The sequence below is a fragment of the Filicampus tigris genome, chromosome 6 (assembly GCF_054856515.1).
Source record: "Filicampus tigris isolate MCC_2025a chromosome 6, RoL_Ftig_1.0, whole genome shotgun sequence".
Classification (NCBI taxonomy): domain Eukaryota; kingdom Metazoa; phylum Chordata; class Actinopteri; order Syngnathiformes; family Syngnathidae; genus Filicampus; species Filicampus tigris.
Window position 1 is genome coordinate 3394494 of NC_141222.1, and position 20507 is coordinate 3415000.

A 20507-nucleotide genomic window follows, 5' to 3' on the forward strand; every position below is an offset into this window, starting at 1 on the left:
AATTGATTACACCGATTGCGAGTGCTGCACAGAATCATCCTAAAGTCTAAACGTATTTGTCTGCCTCCATGACATCTGCTGCTGCTGTACTTGCTGAGTAAGTTAAGGTCATCTTGCTGTATACTAATATAAGGTTATCATGTTCAAGTTGATATGTCATTCTGTTACCACAAATAAGAAGACGTATTGAAGTGTAGACTATTGGAGCCTGTTGTTGCCCGTGGTTACCGTCCTGGAATGGATGCGTCTGTCAACGATGGGCCTTGAACGCAGCATCCACGTGCATCACTCACCGGCAACCACAGTAAACTTCAATGGCAGCGGGGGAGCAGGGGGCGGAGAGAGGAGGGAATATGTCAGCGCGCTCCAAGTTCAGTTAACTTTCATTTATAAACGGAGTCCTCCCTTTCCACTCCCAAATGACTGCCGCGAGGGCGAGTCATTCACATCCAAGCCCGCTGGACTGCACGGACGCTTCAACTCAACCTTGAAAAGAAGATCTACCACTCTGTATCAGAATGGACGTCGATGTAAAGACAATGAAATTGAATTCCGAGGGGGGATATTCAGAGGCAGAAGAAACGGCTAACAGGGACTCGTGTTTGAGACGCATTGTCGGATGCATCCCGCTCAACTACCGCACTGAACTGATTCAACTTCTCAAACTCGCTGGACCAGTGGTAAGATGACCAAATACCATGAATGCAGCACCCGGTTTCCTTATCAAGACGCCTTTATCAATAGGATGGTGTATTTTTCTTGGTTATACAGTACACTATTCAACAAATGTCTCTTTACAATTATTATTATTTGAACAATTTATTTCGAACATGCATAAAAAATACAGTACAGTAAAAAAAAGTACAGTAGAATACAGTAACGTGTGAGGGGGAAAAACCCATCAATAATATAAATAAATAAGTAAATGTATAAAAGGAAGCAGAAAAACATCAAAACAGTTAGAAAAAAAATAATATAACAAAGGTAATAAATTACCAACTTACACATGCAGATCACTTACATGTTCGAAAGGGAGTAGGAGGAAGTATACACTTATCTATTCCTACCCCATATACTAATGGTTAGGCTAGGGTTCGCAGCAGTATTCAGGAATACTCATACCTATCTATATATAAAATAAAATACCATACACACAATCCCAATTTACAAACCTTGTTTCACAATACCATATTTGTATCACTGACCTATCAATGAATACCGAAACTGATTTTATGAAGCAATACCTTAAAGCCATAACAGTGACCTATTCATGTACATTCATTTATAACATTATCTAACATCGATGTTATAATCATCATGCTACACGGCTAATTCCAGTGTTTAACGCAGCTCCTCATCTTTCCTATACCACTCCCCGCCCCCCCCCCAAAAAAAAAAAAATATATATACACGTATATTTACGTTTGAATTGATTTAGGATTGGACATTGTTGAAGTTCCCTGCGATTGGCTGGCAACCTTTTCAGGGTGTCCCCCGCCTACTGCCCGAAGACAGCTGGGATAGGCTCCAGCACGCCCGCGACCCTTGTGAGGATAAGCAGTATAGATAATGGATGGATGGATGTTGAAGTTCCCCATTTAGTTTGTTCCATGTTGCCCCCCACAGATGGAGACACAAAAACGGACAACGATGAAAAGTTGTTCTTGAGTACTGTATTTTGTCTTTAAATTTAACTTCCTCTAAAATATAACCTCCCTCTCTTTCAAGAAACATAGAAGAATACCAGAGCGGGGTAGTCCAGGGTCGGAACGGTCCGTCCCCCCGTCCTGGACGGACGCCCATTTTTGGGGCGGACGATGGGGGGGTGACATGTTTGAAAAAAAGGGGCGTACTAAGCAAGGGCGGAGGGGGATTTTAGTCCGGCCCACTAATCGGCCCTCATGTGTGTGACGTGGTCGCGAGGCGGCCAAAGTTCATCTCAACCTACTCGACAAAACGCTTCTTTAGGCTTCTTTATACTCTCGCGTTGGCATTGCCTCACGTCACGACGCATTGTGCTGTGAGACATGTTGGCAACAGGCCTGCAACACATGCCGCGCACGTCAGAAATTGTTGCTGCATATATGACTCTGCGCACATTCTCTCTCGTGATCAGTCCGTTATGTCACATGTTGCGATGACGTACACTTTTCCCTTTCTTGGAGGAGAGGATCCACCGCGCAGCTTGTTGCTGCTGAGAAGCAAACTAGTTTGGCAGCGGTGTGGGTGTTATGTCTCGTATGTGTGTGTAAAGACGCTGCACGCGCACGAACCACCTTCGCCGCCACCTTCCAGATGATTTTCGCAACAAAATTAAATGCATAATCTAGTCATCTAGGTCCCATTTTGTCGCAGGCACGAGATCCATTGTTGTCGCTGTCTTTTTGATTGTTGCTCGACAGTAAAAACGCAGACAGCAATTGGCTATAAAAAGCTGAGGAAATTTCACCCTGCGGTGTCTTAGTAGCTGTAGCAACGCCCCCTGACTTGGAACGAAACTGTTAACACATTTTCAAAACAACGCATGTTGGTTGTGCCTCCGAAAGAATTACAAAAGTTAGTACAAAATGTAAAGTATTTTTGGTTAAAAATTGCTGTATTTTTACACAAACTATTACACATATTGCATATTTATATATTTGAACCATTTTAAAAACCTTGAAAAAAGACTGCCTCCCTCCCACAGCCTATTTAGTGTGTTTGCATAATTAGAGAAATAGCTTTCAATATGATGTAATTTTCTGTCATGTTTGTAAATATTACTGTACATATTGCACTGATACTTGATTTGAAGAAAACTGTAAATCAAATCGAAATCGCAACAGCTGTCAGAAAAATCAATGTTTTCCTAAAATTGTTCAGCCCTACCTTACACTTAAATACTTCACTTTTTAGAGGTAACATTAACAGCAGTCACACATGGCATTCTGTGAAAAGAACACTTTTTTTTATTGAACAATAGAAAAAACACAAAACTACACAAACACAAAACAAGAAAACTTGCAAGAAGCTGCTGTAGGCCACAACTCGTGCAACTCAACTCCATCTCTCGTTGTCATTGTCATTAGGCCGTGCCCTTTAAAGGCGCACATCCAACATACAGATGCAGTGCAAACTGTATTTACACTTTATAAAACCAGTTTAGTTCTTATTCAGTCCTGCAGCCCGTTTTTCCATTATGTATACTCTAAAACATTTGGGTTAAAAATAACACAATTTGGGGACAAAAATGGACCGATACACTATTGGGCCAATATGGCCCAACTTTCTTGGTTGTTTTTGCAGAAAACAACCCCAAAAATTTGTATTTTTGTACAAAACAACCCCAGAAAATGGGCTGTTTTGTACAAAACAATGCAAGAAAGTGGATCAAATTGACCCAATTTGTGTATCGGTCCATTTTTGACCCCAAATTGTGTTACTCTTTTAGAGTGTATTTTTGATGGAAGCCTAGCCTAAAATTGAATGGCTTTTTAAACTTAACCAGTTCATTCATTACTGTTTAAAAAAAAAAGAAACAAAATAACCAAAATACAGCATTCCTCAATTCCCCCAAGCAAATATCAGTATATTTTAAAGGGGTCATGTGATCAAAAGTTTGTAGATCCTATCCTCTGCTATAGCACTGTAAATCCCGCAATCACTAGTTCCCTATGGGTTTTGCCACACACTATGGAAAAACACGATTTAATGTGTCCCGATGTGTGTTTTAGGGTAACATTATGCCTTTGAGTTTGGGGTGTAACAATGTTTTATCAGTGATACCATTTGTGCCACAATTCATGGTTACCGATTCAATTCAAGGATATTATCCGTTTATTTATAATGACATGATCTGAAACGATTCAGTGGTTTTGGTTTGAAATCGTTTCAGTCACTTGTTAGCAAAAATTTCAACCAGTGTGCCTGTGAATAATAAATACTTGGATACTGGACAACTCGTGAAATTTCATAGATTCATGATGTTTTTGTAAGGGAATCAGGGAAAATGAATTTTCCCGATGTTCTTGTATTGCTGTGCAATAAAACAAAGAGGAAAACAGCAACTTATTATTTATATTACTGTATTTCATCTATGACTTTACAGGTTTGGGCAGTTTTTTTTTCTTGAAAACACATGTTTAATTGGTGCTAGAATTATGAGGGGATCCTTGGACAAATTTCTCCACTGTAAGGAGTCCTTGGACACAAAAAGTGTGAATCCTGGTTTGAAACACACTTATGTTAAAAATACAGTAAAACAAGTGAGGATATTTTTATTTTTTACTCCAGATCATTTCCCAGATGATGATCTTCATGATCAGTGTCGTCAGCATGGTGTTCTGTGGTCATCTGGGGAAAACAGAACTTGCAGCTGTATCACTATCCATTGCAGTAAGTACATTTTCTCAATTGTCCGTGATTTATACAGGTTATGTCCACATATACACAAACACTTTGGTAGTTTTTTGCACTCAGTGGTGGAAAAACTGTATTTACAGGCTGTCAAATGCATGTCAAAGTCACATTTGGTGCTCTATTACATGCCTGGCCAACCCGCAGCTAGCGAGCCGCATGAAACCGACCAAAGGGCCGCATGCGGCTCCTGAAGCCATTTCCGAAAATGAGCTTAGCTTGGCGCAGCGCGCCTTCAAATCCATTCATTTTGTATGCGGTGAGGGGTGGGGAGCACGGAATGGTGCTGTAAAAGTTCCTTGCTATCGTCCCGGTCTTGTTTCACTGCAAAATTATGAGCCGTTCTGCTTAAAATGTAATTTTACTCGTCAGTGTGGCAATTCATCGCCTCGTTTCTGGGTGTGTGTTCCGTGGCCAATCAGGTGCCTGTATTCTCAGTACAGGCACCCGATTGGCTGTGTAACCCACGTGATGAAGTGACATATCTGAAGAAATGCACTGATGATTGATGATTGGCTGGTGGGATTGGAGGATGACAACGACCCTCCGTCCCTGGTTTCCGTCCTGCATATTCAATCGTCCCACGTTGTCCCAGTCGGTCGGAGTCAGCCAACCGGCATCGAGAACGGACTTTACCGATATCGCGTCACATGCAGGTGCCGCACTCCTGACAGGCGGTCGAGTGAGGAAACAATAAAAAATAAAATGGTGTGGCAGGGGCGTTACCGGGGGGGGCAGCGGTGGTCAGTGCCCACCCACAGACACGCTCTGCCCACCCAAAGAAAACTGTTCACTTATGGTTGTGTTCTATGTTTTAACTTTTGTTTGTGTTGTTGCATCCTCTTTCACCTTAAAAAAACAAAAACAAAAACAAAAACAAACATTGTCACCTGCATGTCCGTACTGTTCGATTATGGATGTCATCTAAGTCAAATACAATCAAATCAACTTTTATTTGTTTAGCCCAAATCACAACAACAGTTATGTCAATCAAGGAGAAAACAACACACGTTTCATGGTGCAGTAGCCCTACGATGGATTTCGACCTACTTGAGCATTGTAGCACTTTTTTGCCCCCCCACGTAAGACTAATGCCCACCCACACCTGGCATCGTGGTAACACCACTGGGGTGTGGTGTACCTTGCGGTCCCACAGACGCAATAACATGTGTCCCATATTCTTTTTATTTCACAGATGACAACGCCGTGCGTGTGTCAGTTGTTTTTGTTTGATATTATTTCTTCGTTTGGCGATGTGTCTGCTCGTGCGGCACCTGCGTGTGACGTAAAGATTATGTAATCGACGCCGATTGGCGAAGGACGGGCCAGGACCGCGTGGGTCCATTGAATATGCAGGACGGAAACCGGGGACGAAGGGTCGCTGCCCAGCTCTGGTGATTATTTTATCTGTTGTTACTTGGCTTTTTCTATACTCGTGCTGCTTTTATTCAGAGTGTTCCTGTGTTTCTGACTTGAGAAGCAACACAATTACTGTCAGTAGGCAGTATCACATTGCCGTATGTTGCATTCTATAAATAAGAAATATGATAGCTGTCAAATTAGGGAGCAGACCGTGCACTGTGAAATTTCCAGCAATACAATGAGGCTTACGGCAGTGCTGTGAGATTTCACACAATGTTCCGATAAATATCATAGTGTGACATCAATAACGCGATAAACCCAAACCGTCAGCTTTTGATATTCTTACAGTAGGTTTATCTGATGAAAATGTAATTTCGGCCCACGAAAGCACTTTGAAGGAAAAAAAATCTGTTTTAAACAAAGTGAGCAAGTGCAGAGTGTGCAAGGGCTTGTTTGAACGTGGTGATGGAACGGATTACATTCGACAATCAAGGGACCAAGTGCGTGCATAACACGCTTTGACACAAATGACTTGGAGGGAAAAAAGTTGAGTAGTGTTGACCTAGCAAACATGTAACAGCAAGCCATTTTGCCTCGTTAAAACCTTTCAAGGCTTCAAATCTTCAGCAGCGCTTGAGTTCCCTCCATTCTAACATCGACTTTTCAAACACAGGTTGTTCACTTAAAGGTCAGGCAGAAAAATAGACATATTTGTTCCCAAAATTTATGAAGCACTTGAATCAACTTGCATAGAACATTTCACGAACAATAAATGGCAGTTTGTGAAAACATGCAAAGGAGAGTTAGGGAGTGAGGGGACGTGACAGATTGGTTGGCCACACCTGCTCTATTCTCTAAACGTAGGTCCAATTGGCGCAACATAAAATGAGAAGACATATTTTCGATGGTGATCAAACAAAAGGGGTATAATACCACATGCACATAGGAACAAAGAACAATACAAAATAATAATTCAAAATGAAGTGGTCCTTCAGGGTAAGCCAAGGTAACACATGCAGCTTTCACCAACTCGCTATCTACTTGAACCAAAACAATACATGTACCGGTTCTAACATTAAGAGGAGAAAACAGTTCAACAAAAATGGCAGCTTGTCCTTCCTGCTTCATGCCATATGTACACGTGGAAATGGAAAAAACTCATTCACGAAAACAGAAATACACACATGGGCAACATTGTTTGTACCCATCTGTTAAAGGCGAAGTCAAGTCCAAAGATTTCTTGACAATAATAGGTTCTATGTGCCCCCACTTGCGGAATATGAATTAAGCAGCAACATGCATCCGTTTATCCATCTCAGGGGCGGCCATTTTGCCACTTGTTGTCGACATTTGCTCAGGGCTCAGATAACGACCACTTTTGGAGTTTGGTCATGTGACGTTCACAAGCTGAGCCGTGAATGGTACTTTTTTTTTTTACTCGACTTACCTTTAATGAAGGAAAATCCCACAGTAGTCACAGAAATAACTTGAATCTGAAATTCAGACATTGTTTAAGAATTGTGGTTGAATAGAATTAGCTAAAATAAAACAAACTGTCATTCGGGTAAAGTCCCTATGTTTGGTGACACTAAGAGGAAGCGAAGGAGGTTTTTCTGTGTTTATCCCAATCCTTGTCCATGTGTCTGTTCAACAAATAGTGGAAATACTCTTGGAACTCACTTAACCCCCCTAAAAAAAAACAAAGCAGACAACTACAGTAGCTCAGTAGTTTCTCAGTGCTCTAGAGTGTTCCCAATTTGGGTGTGCAGGCATCCTAATTTCATGACGGGGCAACTGAAAAAAAAAATCAGATACCTCATATTTACAATTGGATGAATGTTGAAGCTTGGGGTGAAGGTTTTCACCACACTTTTAACATCCCGAACGTGACCAGCGGGATTGCCGTGGATTATTAAAGCGGGGAAACACAACTAGCATGAAATCACTATGTTCAGAACTGTTGCATTTTATTAATCATGGAAACCTGGCTACACGCTCAGATTCACAAAGTCAACAACACTTTTTCTGCCAGGCCCGACAGAACTTGTTACGCGTGCCAAGAATCAGAGCTGGGCATTTTACAAAACATTTGCGGTCCGTTTGTCGCCTACCATTTTCTTTATACAGTAATGAGAAACATAGAGTGATGGTGACCATAAGGCAGTCGGTGCCTGTCATCCCCGATCCCGTTTGTGGGCAGTGAGGGATGCTGTCAAGCTGAATAAGGAGTCCTATCGGGCCATTTTGGTCTGTGGCAATTTTGGGGTGCCGGCAGTCAAAGTGGAAAATAGCTTTGGTGGTCGCTAAGGCAAAACCTTCATGAAGAATGACTTTCAGTTGGCTTAGAGGAAATTCTGGTCCACCATCTGGCATCTCACGAAGGGGAAGCAGCGCACCATCAACACTGGTTATAGTACAAATGGGGTGTTGCTGACCTGAATTAGAGACGTGAGTCAGTGGCGAGAATACTTTGAAGACATCCTCAATTCCACCAGCACACCTTCTATCCAGGAAGCATAGTCTGGGGAATCTGAGTTTGGCTCTCCTACCTCTGGGGCTCAGGTCACTGAAGTGGATGATATTCGCCCATAGTTCCTCAAGGTTCTGGAAGTCGTGGGGCTGTCCTGGTTGACACGCCTATGATACCTCGTGTACTTCCATGTGAATGAGTCCACGCTGCGTCCTTTCAAGTGAATGAGAACGATGTCTGTCCTTATAGCGACCTTTTTCACCAAACTAGACATAAGTAGACCGATGACCAATCACGCTAATAATGGATTCGATTCCTCGTATTTTCTTTCCGCTCTCTTATATACGGAAGAGGATTAGGGCCAGTGGCGGAAAAAAATAGGTTGGCAGGATTTTCACTTTTATCTCAGAATTCTGACTTTAAAGTCAGAATTGTTCAGAATTCTGAATTTATTCTCAGAATTCTGACTTTGAAGTCAGAATTGTTCTTCAAAGTCAGAATTTACTTTAAAGTGAGAATTCTGACTTTATTCTCAAAATTCTGACTTTAAAGTCGGAATTCTGACTTTAAACTCGGAATTCTGACATTAAAGTCATTATTCTGAGAATAAAGTCAGAATTCTGAAATAAAAGTGAGAATCTTACCAACCTTATTTGACACCCCCCCTCTCCCCCCACTGGCCCTAATCCTCTTCTGTACAAAAATGTGTTCAAATAATGATACCAGTATCGACAACAGGCATCAGCGTTTTATTTGTTAGCACCAGTTGATCCGATACCAGCGTTTTAATGCAGTATCGGGAAGTCACCCGATACCAGTATCGTATCGGAACAACATTAGTCACTAGGCTACCTGGGGTCCATTTCAGGAAGCCAGGTTCATCAAACACTGAGTCTAATCCTGAACTCTGGGTTGACCTACTCTGAGCTAGGAAACTCTGATTTTCCGGGTTCAGAACAGCTGATTTCAATCAGATTACTCAACTCAAAGTAACTTCACCTGGAGTTAAGTGCGTGCCCGGCAACCATGAAAAGACAGCATGAACGGAGCCCCGATTTGCCGAGTCACCATGGCAACGAGGGAGGGGCGTGGGACAACATTGCTGTTTGGGTTAATATACTGTAAGTGGAAGTTTCAAGTCCTTTGCAATCACAATAATTTAACAGAGGAAAACTGCTTGCTTCTGCCTATTAATTTATTTAATTTAGGTGCAATCTCGTAGGGGGATGCACACTTAACAGATGATTATATGAAAACATTGCTCAAACAGTTAAGACGTCGGCATAATCTCATCGGGGGTACACTGAAAAAAATGATGGTTGAATTTACTCAATTATATTTCGTCAGCTGGTTGCACAAAATAAAATAATCTGGAGCCAGATTTTTTTTAAGTAGATGTATAGTCTACTTAAAAACATATCTGGATTCAGATGATTACGTGCAGTAAATATTCAACAGAAACTTATTTCAGTGTATGTAGACGATTGACTGTCACGTGAAATGGTACCAAATGGCTGAAAAACACAATTTTCTATAAATGCTAAAACTTCACTGCGTGGTCTGATCTCCCGACGAATATTTAATTCTCTGCGAAGTAATGCTGCATCTTCATCCACGTATGGGATCATTATCATAAGGACATGTTTGTCTCACTGAAAAAAATTATGTGTTGAATTTACTCACTTTTAGTTTGTCAAGTCAGATACATTTATTTAGTAGATGTATAATCTAATTTAAAAAGTGATCTTAATCCAGATGATTATATTTCGTGCATCCATTGCCCCCCCCCAAAAAAGAGTACATTCAACAGAAACTCTTTCTCAATGATACTGGGCCTAATGTACTTCTCAAATACTGAGTTTATTTTTAATGACTGACGGCAGAACTACGCTAAGACAAAATTCACCTGGGCGAACTGAAGGAATGAGGAAATGAAAAGTGGTGTGTGGCTCAGAAAGAGGGCAGAGACAGAGCGAGGTTCACTGAGATAAACTTGCTCCTGACCAGGTTAGGTTCAGAGCGTCTGTTACTTCAGTAACCGACCTGGGAGCTTAAGGCCCTGATAGAACAATCCGACATCGGAAGTCGTGAAGCGTCGTGGCATCTGATTGCGGCGTCTGATTGGTGTAGTGACCACCGTTGTAGCATCGTTGCCTATCAGGAAGCGTCTGGTGGGCGTTTTAGCATGTTGAATCGGCGTCGCGAGTCGTGACATTTGGTCACTCTGATTGGCTGTTACTTAGCAAATCAGTGCTCGGAGCACCAATGGGAAGTGACGAACGCGAATAAACAGTGAGCACACCTTTGCTGCCTTAATCTTCTTACAAGTCCAAGAGCGAGGGTTGACAATTTTAAGTATTGCACAATACCGTGTCAAGAACGTTGAAGAATGCATTGTTTATGTTTTTATGATCAGCCAATAGCTTTCCGGTTGGATTTTTCTAACAATGACTACCGCCGCCGCTGGTATGGAGGGGTATTACAGCTTACGCATGCGCAGAAGGTACTTTAATGGTTAGCGTCGCTGTCTGTCGTTGCCGTGTGTTTTTCTAGCGTGACATGCTGACAGCCGGCCCGACGCCACAGGGAGTAAGCATCTGTCACGGTTGGCCAACATCGGATTGGTTCTATCTAGGCCTTTAAGTTACCTTTCTCTCTGAAACTGGCCAGAGCAGGGGTCGGCAACCTTTCACATTCAATGAGCCATTTTGACCTGGTTTCCACGGGAAAGGGAGCCCTGGGAGCCGCAAACACTTCATGACATTACAAAAATGTCAGCTTGTTGGAGTTGGCAGGCACCGCTTCGTTCAAAGTTGTATAATACCTTATTGCACACTCACGTCCACATATTACTACCTACGAAATGCATTCAGTCGGTAATTTGACACTTGAATTTATTAAAATAGTACAAAACCCAAGCCGGCGACATCTGAGTACTTCAAAGTCCATGCTCATCGTGCCCCCAGCCTTTGAAACGTCACACCAGCAAACACACCTGCCCAATATAATGCATTACAACACATCTTCATTTTGGCTCCAAACCTTCACAAAATGCCTTCTTTCAGGTTTAAAGCCATGAATGATGCAGCGAATAAAACAATGATCCAATTAACCCCGTCTAAAGTGCATATTAAAGCAGCACTGGGCAAGAATTCGACCTTAATAATTTTTTTCACAACTCTTTTGATGAAACATTGACTTACAAGTAGTTGAATGGGACTTTTGTCATGTCCAGGGGCGTCTGTATTGTTTTTACTGGCACGAAGCAACTTTGAGGAGGATTGAAGCAACCCTGGCACACAAAAAATACAAATGTCCTGAATTGCTTTACGGCATACTCACTTCCTCCTTTCGCTATAAGGACGGATGTCGATTCGAACATCTACGTGCTATTACTGGTGTCATCGCAGAAGCCCCAAAACAAACAAAAAAACAAAATTATTTTTCAATCAAAATTAGGTTCATTACCTCATCGCTATTCATCTTTCACACAGCCACTGGAGATAAAAATGTAATTCAGTCCATCTTGCAGGCTAGCGAGAGCTCAGGATTTCACAACACTACGCGCCGGCGCGCATGGGAAATGTGGTTGACTTTTGTCAAAACACTACCGCTTTTGTCCACATGGTGCCCCCATAATCAACACAAACTGACGTGTGACACAGTGTTTCTTTAAAATTAAAAGGAGACTTACCTCATGACACACCTGAGTGGGGTCTTTTTGCAACTTTTTTTGTCTAAAAAAAAAAAAACGTCATCATGTTGCACACACCTCTGGCCGTGAAATCGTGCTGTTTTTTTTTTACTATTTGCTATTTTCACTGCTTTGAATTGGCTACACTTGCATAAAATTTACAGACGAAGCAAGGACGGACCATGAGAACCGATTTATGATGAAAAAAAATAATAATTTGACCATATTTGGAATTACGAGATTTTCAGCCAACAGTAACTATATAATTTTATTTTAATATTTCGGGTTCCCAATAATGTTACAATTTACAACTACAATTAAACAAACGAAACAACACAAATAAAATACTTTCTTCAGATATTGTGCAGTTTTAGTGTCGCTGTGCTTTTTGAGCACTCCGGCTTCCTAGTGACACGTTGTCAAGGGCTGTAAAAGTCAAACAGATATCTCTGAAGAAGGCAAATGCTGATCACCGAAATTGCACAAGGTCTGAAGAAAGAAGTTAAAAACTTTGACTTACTAAGAAGACATGACGCAAGTTTTTGGGATAAATAACATACTGTAACGAATTGGGTTATCCATATTGTGGTGACTTTGTGTTTTGTTACATTGTGTTGTTTCCAAGGTTCCTGAATGCATCACGCAACTCGCTGGATGGGAGGGGTGACAGAGGAATGAGCGGACGGCGAGAAGGGCGAAGAGATCCGTGTGTACTTACAACGAAACTGTTGTTGCACCATAGTTGTGATAATAAAAAGAGAGATAACTAAGCTACGTCTGACGTCGTGTCTTTGGGAGACGTTACAATACACTTCAATCGGACGCTTGAAATTTATTTTCCCAAGCCGCAACATAAGGATGAAAGAGTTGCATGCAGCTCCGGAGCCATGGGTTGCCGACACCTGGGCTAGAGTTACCCCACTTTCTCTGGTTTGAGTTACCTCCCTTCTTGAAACAGAACAGTCAGAGTTTGCCTTATTTCAGGGTTAGCAGAGTTTTCACTAAACCTCCTTCCTGAAATGGACCTGTACGAGCCATTTCTGTTATGTGGATTTATTTTGGTATATTCAGCCTCCCACCACTCGGGGGAGCAGTGGAGTCAATTTGCCACTTCCACGGGTCTATATCATTAAGGCAGTGACGAGACCCAGGTGTTGCGAGTGTGGAAGGGCAAACAGTTTTGGACCGTGGTGTTCGTGGGATCGTGGTGACGTGGCGGTGTGGAAATAGGTGGACACTTAAATATTGGAAAGAGGAAAAGACAAAGGCGGAAGTTTGGTCCCGTCTAAACAAAATAGGAAGAAAATAAATGGTTTTGTGGACATTTTGGTCAACCACGATCTAACCACGAGTCAAGCCAAGCCGTCAGCAACCACTGTGGCAATTTTGATTGGCAAAAGGGTCACAACAGGACACCTGATCTTTCGGTTGAGTTGAGTAAACTCAGTGTTTCTTATCTCAGAGTAGATCAACTCAGACTTCAGTATTCGACTGAGAGTTTGATTAACCTGCTTTGTGAAATAGACCCCAGAAGACGTTACCTATGTCAGTCTTAGGTTATCAGAGCAATTAGCATAGCTTCTCTGTCTTTCCTAATTGTCCCTTTGTGAGAATGATACGTCAGAAGTGCAGCTTATTCACCGCCACGGAGGTGATGACTTTGGACCAACTCCGCAATGTGTTTAGCCGCAACAGAAGCCAACTGAAACTCGCTCCTAGGCAATTTGCTGGTGTGGCATATGTACGCAGCAGCAAACTTAGAGCTTGCCTCAACTGCCTACTTCCCATGTCTAAGTGGCGTATTGCGTGTGCGTCCAGCCCAAGCGAAGCTTTTTGGGACCGTCTAGCTTAGGAGGAAAAGAGGAGGAGGCATGAAAATGCCCGATAAACTTAATTTAAAAATACTGACCGTCCTGCACTGTCATGGTCCTTTGAGACCTGCTTACCTACTATAGATGTTTCACATAGTCAACAGAATGTCCAACAAACCATCCAAAAGTACATTTCTTCAAATTCACAAAAACCCTGAATCGGTAGAAAGATCATGCGAAATAGTCCAATGCGGGAGATCCAAGATGGCGGTCACCAGTGTTTTCCAGTTCTGCTTCGTCCATCCTGCCAGCCAATCACTGAGATCCACTAGTTTGTACCCCTACAGATATGGTCCTCTTTATACCCCTTTGATAGTTTGAACCATTTATGTGCTCTTTTAAAACATTTAAAGCAATTTATGTACTCTTTTAAAGGATAATTGTGAGCCCTGTCATGCCACAAATGATGAAGGGGGTCACAATTTTTCATCAGCACTACTGGTGGACCAAGCACTTCCTAACAAGGAATGTCTGCCATCTAGTGGTGAATGGTGATATTACAACCTAAAACTATCCAGTGGAACTCCACTGTTTGTGGGGGAATAGCGAAAATCCACATATAATTGACAGCCATTAAAATGCATTGGGGGAATGTTCTTTTGGAAGGCCAGAAAAGCACTGAAGAAGCCTCAATATTTCCATGAAAAACGGGGTTTGGCTCCCTCCAAAAAACAAAATTCCCAACATTTTTTTGTTGATGAAAAAAAATATCAGGCAATGCCATTATGATTCTGAGGAGTGGACTGGAAATTCAATTGGAAAGTACATTCCCGTATTTACACATAGCTCCAGATTCAAATAATTTAATGGTGTGGATAGCCTGATACAAAATGAAAATGAAATTTCCAATTCATTATTTTTTTTATTGCAACTTTTCATTATATCTGACGACTTAGGTACTGTATGTCAAAAATGACTGTTGTGAAAAACATACAGTATGAGCACAGTACTAAATCTATGTGTTCCATTGACAATGTCTCTTTGCAGGTGGTTAATGTGACTGGTCTTTCCATTGGGACTGGATTATCATTAACTTGTGATACCCTCATATCTCAGGTAGTATCCTCAACAAAAACTGCACTTCTACTTTATTTTATATTATTGATATTGAAACAGAACCACTTTGCCTGGGCTCTCAGATTGTCTGGGGTCCAACTCAAAACAGTTCAACAATAATCTTTTGTATCAAGTTAGTTTACATTTCATCTATCAAAACTGTAATTATTGGTGTGATTCTGGTGTTTCCTAACACTGCTTATTTGATTCTGCCTTTGTGTAGACGTTTGGGAGCGGAAACCTGAAGCGTGTTGGGGTGATCCTTCAGAGGGGGGTTCTGATTCTTCTGCTGGCTTGTTTCCCCTGCTGGGCTGTTCTCATAAACACTGAACCTCTTCTAATCGTAGCCAAACAAAGCCTAGAGGTTGCCAGGTATTGTAAGTCACTATTCAACCTGCAGCAGCTTGGTCACGATTTTTTGGGGAGAGTCTATTGCTCATATAACAATAATAGTGATCATAATAACAATGATTATAATAATAATTGTTATTATTATTGATTTTAGTAGTAGTAGTAGTAGTATTGTAAGAATAATTTATTACTATTGTTATAATTATGATTATTGTTATTGTTAGTATAGTAGTAGTAGTAATGTAAGAGTAATATTCATTATTATTATTATTATTATTAAGCAGTAGTAGTATATATAGTCGTTTTTGTTGTTGTTATTTAATAGTTGTTGAGGAAGTGTGGAACACTTTATATATTTTCCCTATATTTTAAAGGGAAGTTAAGAAAACAAGAAAAGTATTTTGCCAAGTGAACATATACATCGTATGCTGTAATGTACAGGATAATCATAATCATTGTGTTTCCAAACCAAAGTTTCACACGACTATTTGTGTGTTGCATAGTCTGTCCCAACTTTATGTGAAGATCGCCATGCCTGCTCTTCCGGTGAGTTCAAATTTGCTGCTGTGTGCACAAGTTTACAGCACTTGAGTTAACCTACATTGTGTGCTTATATCGTGTACAATTGTGATTTCCGCCTTCAGGCGGCGTTTATGTACCAGCTGCAAGGGAGATATCTGCAAAATCAGGTTCCGTGTAGCAACACAATGTCATTGATATGGAAGTTAAAAATATACACATGAAGAACAAGTTAGCAAGTGTGTGTCTATGTTTTGTTTTTGTTTGTTTTTTTTCAGGGAATTATTTGGCCACAGGTCATAACCGGTGCAATTGGAAATGTCTTAAATGCAGTTATCAATTATGTGTTCCTCCATCGTCTGCATTTGGGAGTTCCGTAAGTTTCCCAGAATGATTTTTAATAGTATTAGAAGTTTATTTCTGAAAAAAGTCAGCAGATGCTTCTTCTAGTATAGTGAAGACAGACCTGTTATTTGTCTGCTAATATTCCAATAGTCTGAGTTAAAATGAAGAGTTTTTTGCCTCACCTTATGATTCATTGTCATTATAGTCCCCATTATGTAATGGACGTTCCACTGGCCTAATTCGAAGTTTAGCTAAAATTTTTGAGGTTGTTGAGTTTGACATTTTTGTTGTTGCCGCACTAAATACATTTTGACACCACTCTATGGATGGAACGATTGAACCAATTTCCCTCATTGCTAATTATTCATTTAGAGTTTAAGTTTGTAGTTTAAGACCACTTGTCAAAAAGTAAATAGTTCAAATGAAACAAATATTTTCTAGAGGATTTGGCTTTGTTTAAATCATGTTGTATTTGTCTTTGTTTAAGTGGCTCTGCTGCAGCGAATTCAATCTCACAGTTTGTGTTGGCTGTGGTCTTATTTGTTTATATTACCTGGAGGGGCTTGCACAAGGCCACATGGGGAGGTCAGTTTCCCTCTCACTCACACTAAACCTGATAATGAATCAATGATTCGTGTTTCTTTATTATTCATTTTCCTCTCCAGTTGCACTATTTGAAGTTACGGTACCTTTGTGGTGAAAGTCCAAACGTGTAATGTTTGAACAAAATTGGTTACATTCTGTAACTAAACAGTGCAACAGATGAGAGGTGATGACCTTCATTTTCATTATTTGCCTATCAAGAATCACTACAAGTTATGTATTATTTGGCTTAAAAATGTCTACCATCCATTATTTACTACACATATGTGATTACTTTCTGAATGTATTCATTTGAGTGCTTTTGCATGCTGAATTTTAGCTGAAGGACTAATTATAATACTTGCACATCTTATAATACACAAACACTCTTGTGAAACTTATGTGTTGCTGTTTTTAAAAAGTAATTTGACAGACAAATCTTTGATCCGCAGGCTGGTCTCTGGACTGTTTGCAAGAGTGGGGACCCTTTGTCAAGCTGGCCATCCCGAGCATGCTCATGCTTTGTCTGGAGTGGTGGCTGTTTGAAGTGGGAGGATTCATTGCTGGTATAATTAGTGAAGCAGAGCTGGGAGCCCAATCCGTTGTATATCAGCTCACAGTTGTAGCTTACATGGTAACTGAAAGAGAATTCATCAACATCAGGGCTGGCCAACTTGATCTGCATCAAAAGCACACGGAGCCATAAAACAAATGGATGTTGCAATACCACAAATAATATCTACTCAACAATGGTGGACACAATAAATACACTTGCCCAATCTACCTACAATCCACTTTGGTTGCCTCATCCATCGTTATGTGTGTGCAAAATTACTGACTGACATATTATTGTAAAGATTTTTTGGGGGGATTGACTTCCCCGTTTAAATTATTTTACTACACACAGTACTGCCATACAGCTTATAATACAAGTACTACTACGCCATCTTCACCAACATTTTCTGGCAGTCTTGATAGCCTGTGGCACCACATTGCCATGATGTTAAAAATTAATCAATTTTTAAAATGTGAGCAACCCTACACTGAGCGTGGGGAAAAATTGCTTGATTTTACACTCTAAAACCAGCTGGGTTAAAAATAACACAATTTGGGGTAAAAACTGGACCGAACCACTACTTGGGTCCATTTGACCCAACTTTCTGGGTAGTTTTGTAAAAAATAACCCCCAAAATACAGCTGTTTTATACAAAACAATGCAAGAAAGTGGGTCAAATTGACCCAATTAGGCCCAACCAAAATTGTGTTATTTTTAACCCAAGTGTTTTTAGAGTGTAAAAGCAAGCAAGGCCCCCACCCCAAGTCAGTGTAGGGTTGCTCAAATTTTTAATGTTAATTTTTAACATCATGGCAGTGTGGTGCCACAGGCCATCGAGACTGCCAGAACAAATTATGAAGAATATGGCGTAGTACTACTTGTATTATAAGCTGTATGGCAGTACTGTGTATCAGAAAATCATTTAAAGACTAAAGATTAAAGTCAACCCAAAACAATTCTTTACAATAATATGCTCTATGCAGCCCCACTCGTCTAAACATGGCAATCTGATTGAGACTGCGTTTGGGGAATATAAGTTAAGTATTAAAATCCACCTGTTTTTCTCCATCTCAGGGGGCGGCCATTTTGCCACTGTCGACTGAAGATGACAGGAGGTAGAAGTAAAATACAGTATTTGAGGAAAATTATGAGGAGAGGCGTTAATATCTAATTTCATGGAGACATCACTAACGATGACGTCTATTTGCCTGCGGTGTGAACCTAGCCATCCGAATGCTGTGCTTAGACTAGTGGAGGCACATCAAACATATAATTGCAAAGAAAATTTTGGGGTTGAGTTTCACTTTAAATAACTAATATTTTACACATTTTTCACAAGTTTTTGAAAGTGGAAAACCTCTGAAAAACCAAATTTAAAAAGTGCTGACTGAGAGATGAGCTGCCAAAGAGTTGCATGCATCTCATGAACCTTGCGTTGGCCACACCCTGATGGACACAGTTTTATTTCATGAAATTATGAATAACTCACAAGTGTTTCTATACATTCTACCTTTGCAGTTCCCGCTTGGAATTTCTGCTGCTGTTAGTGTTCGAGTAGGGAATGCTCTTGGTGCAGGAAACATTGAGCAAGCCAGGCTTTCTAGCAAACTTTCCATCATCTGTGCATGTAAGAGACCTTAGGTATTGTTGTAAACTGTTGCAAATAGGAATTGATATCAGTGAATGTACGTGTGTTAGCAACAAGGGTAAGGTCAGAAACCAGTAAACACTGCCAAATTGTAGATTGTACAGAGATCACATGGCATGTAGTAAGTAGGTAACTGAAAGAGAAGGTAGCGGAATAGATAACAGAATACTGAGTGGGATGGACAAATGCCTATTCAAAGTCCACAGAGGGAACAAAAATGTGTAAAAAGCACGGTTATAGTGCATTTTCGATTCATCCTGAAAATGTACCTGAAAGCCGAAAATCCCTAACTTGATGAGTAGTGTATAGCACTGTTTGAGGTAAGCAGGCTTCCCCATACTGGGCAGCCAGACAGTTTGCCGGAAACTCTTTGAGGCCAAAATTCTGGCAAGACTAACCTCGTTCTATTCAATAGCCCCAGCAATAGAGACATTGTTGTTTTGGTGCAAAGTTTGGGCTCGGTTGCAAACCATGCCTAGACCTTAATAACATGATTTTGTCACACCCCATAATGAAAATAAATCTTTACTAATCTTCAGTAAAATACAATCTTGAAATTTGAATCAAACATCTTGAATCTTGAATCTGATTTACTTGTCCGACCGCTGAAGAACTCAGAACAGCAAGGGAGTTTGATCAATCGACATTGGCAGTCCATACCTTCACAATAATAATACCTTTGGAACCGTTGTTTTCAGCTTTTCTCACCCTTGATCTGGTGACTTGAATGTAAACTTGTGCTGTGTCTCTTTCCCATTGCAGTCATCGTGGCCTGTCTTATTGGCTCTAGCATCACCATTTCCAGGAATGTAATTGGCTACATTTTCACCACAGAGCAGTGAGTTATACCATGACCTGATATACTGCTAACATTGGCGCTCTCGATGTGGGCCACAAAGAGGAACTGTTGAGAAATGAAAATAAAAGTCCCCATGAAGAAAGGAGCAAACGCCTTTAACACCGTATACGTTTTTTAAGTCAAGTCAAGTCAAATTTATTTCTATAGCCCTTGATCACAGGAAAGTCTCAAAGGGCTTCACTTGCTTCCATAGCTGAGAGCATATAAACGACATCCCCTGATCTTAACCCCCAGGAGGGCAAGGAAAAACTAAAAAAAAAACATCTGGGGAAAAATGAGAAACCTTGAGAAGGGACCACAGAGGGGGGAATCCCCCTTCCAGGATGATCAGGCTGCAATGGATGCTGAGTGGGCAACATTGAACACACATTATGATACTATACAGTGTTAGTTAAAATAATGCGAAAGGTAGATTACACCGTGATTCCGAACCCTGATCACGTCTACCCATCTCATGACCAAATCCCTTGATGCTCTCTGCTACTATGGATTTTTTTTTTTGGTCAATGTCAGGAAACTCTTACTGGATGCAATGAACTAATCAGTCACGTTTTGTTGGCTCATACTTAGCAGGAGTTTTAACATTAATTGTGAACACAACCACATTCTAAATTATAAGAGTGCATTATTTTGCAGTTTTTAATTTTTTTGTTCTATCTCGATATATATCCATCCATTATATATACCGCTTATCCTCACAAGGGTCGCGGGGAGTGCCGGAGCCTATCCCAGCTGTCTTCGGACAGTAGGCGGGGGACACCCTGAATTGGTTGCCAGCCAATCACAGGGCACACAGAAA

The 20507-nt window shown here is 40.8% G+C and overlaps 1 protein-coding gene and 1 long non-coding RNA gene across 2 annotated transcripts in view; one reads left to right on the top strand and one right to left on the bottom strand.

The window, feature by feature from the left end:
- Nucleotides 1–361: 361 nt before the first annotated feature.
- LOC147145484 (multidrug and toxin extrusion protein 1-like) overlaps nucleotides 362–20507 on the top strand; it is a 25432-nt gene continuing 5286 nt past the window's right edge. The window contains exons 1-11 of the mRNA XM_086034613.1: nucleotides 362–680; nucleotides 4273–4374; nucleotides 14780–14848; nucleotides 15072–15220; nucleotides 15703–15745; nucleotides 15844–15888; nucleotides 15997–16094; nucleotides 16551–16648; nucleotides 17098–17279; nucleotides 18720–18828; nucleotides 19612–19687. Coding sequence (XP_085890739.1) covers nucleotides 519–680; nucleotides 4273–4374; nucleotides 14780–14848; nucleotides 15072–15220; nucleotides 15703–15745; nucleotides 15844–15888; nucleotides 15997–16094; nucleotides 16551–16648; nucleotides 17098–17279; nucleotides 18720–18828; nucleotides 19612–19687 — 1133 coding nt within the window. The 5' untranslated portion in view covers nucleotides 362–518. The remainder of the gene's footprint in view (nucleotides 681–4272; nucleotides 4375–14779; nucleotides 14849–15071; nucleotides 15221–15702; nucleotides 15746–15843; nucleotides 15889–15996; nucleotides 16095–16550; nucleotides 16649–17097; nucleotides 17280–18719; nucleotides 18829–19611; nucleotides 19688–20507) is intronic.
- Nucleotides 8172–9155, bottom strand: LOC147145485 (uncharacterized). Its single transcript, XR_015087291.1, has 3 exons — nucleotides 9080–9155; nucleotides 8307–8440; nucleotides 8172–8192 (listed from the first exon to the last, which is right to left on the bottom strand). It is a non-coding gene; the product is annotated as an uncharacterized LOC147145485 (long non-coding RNA).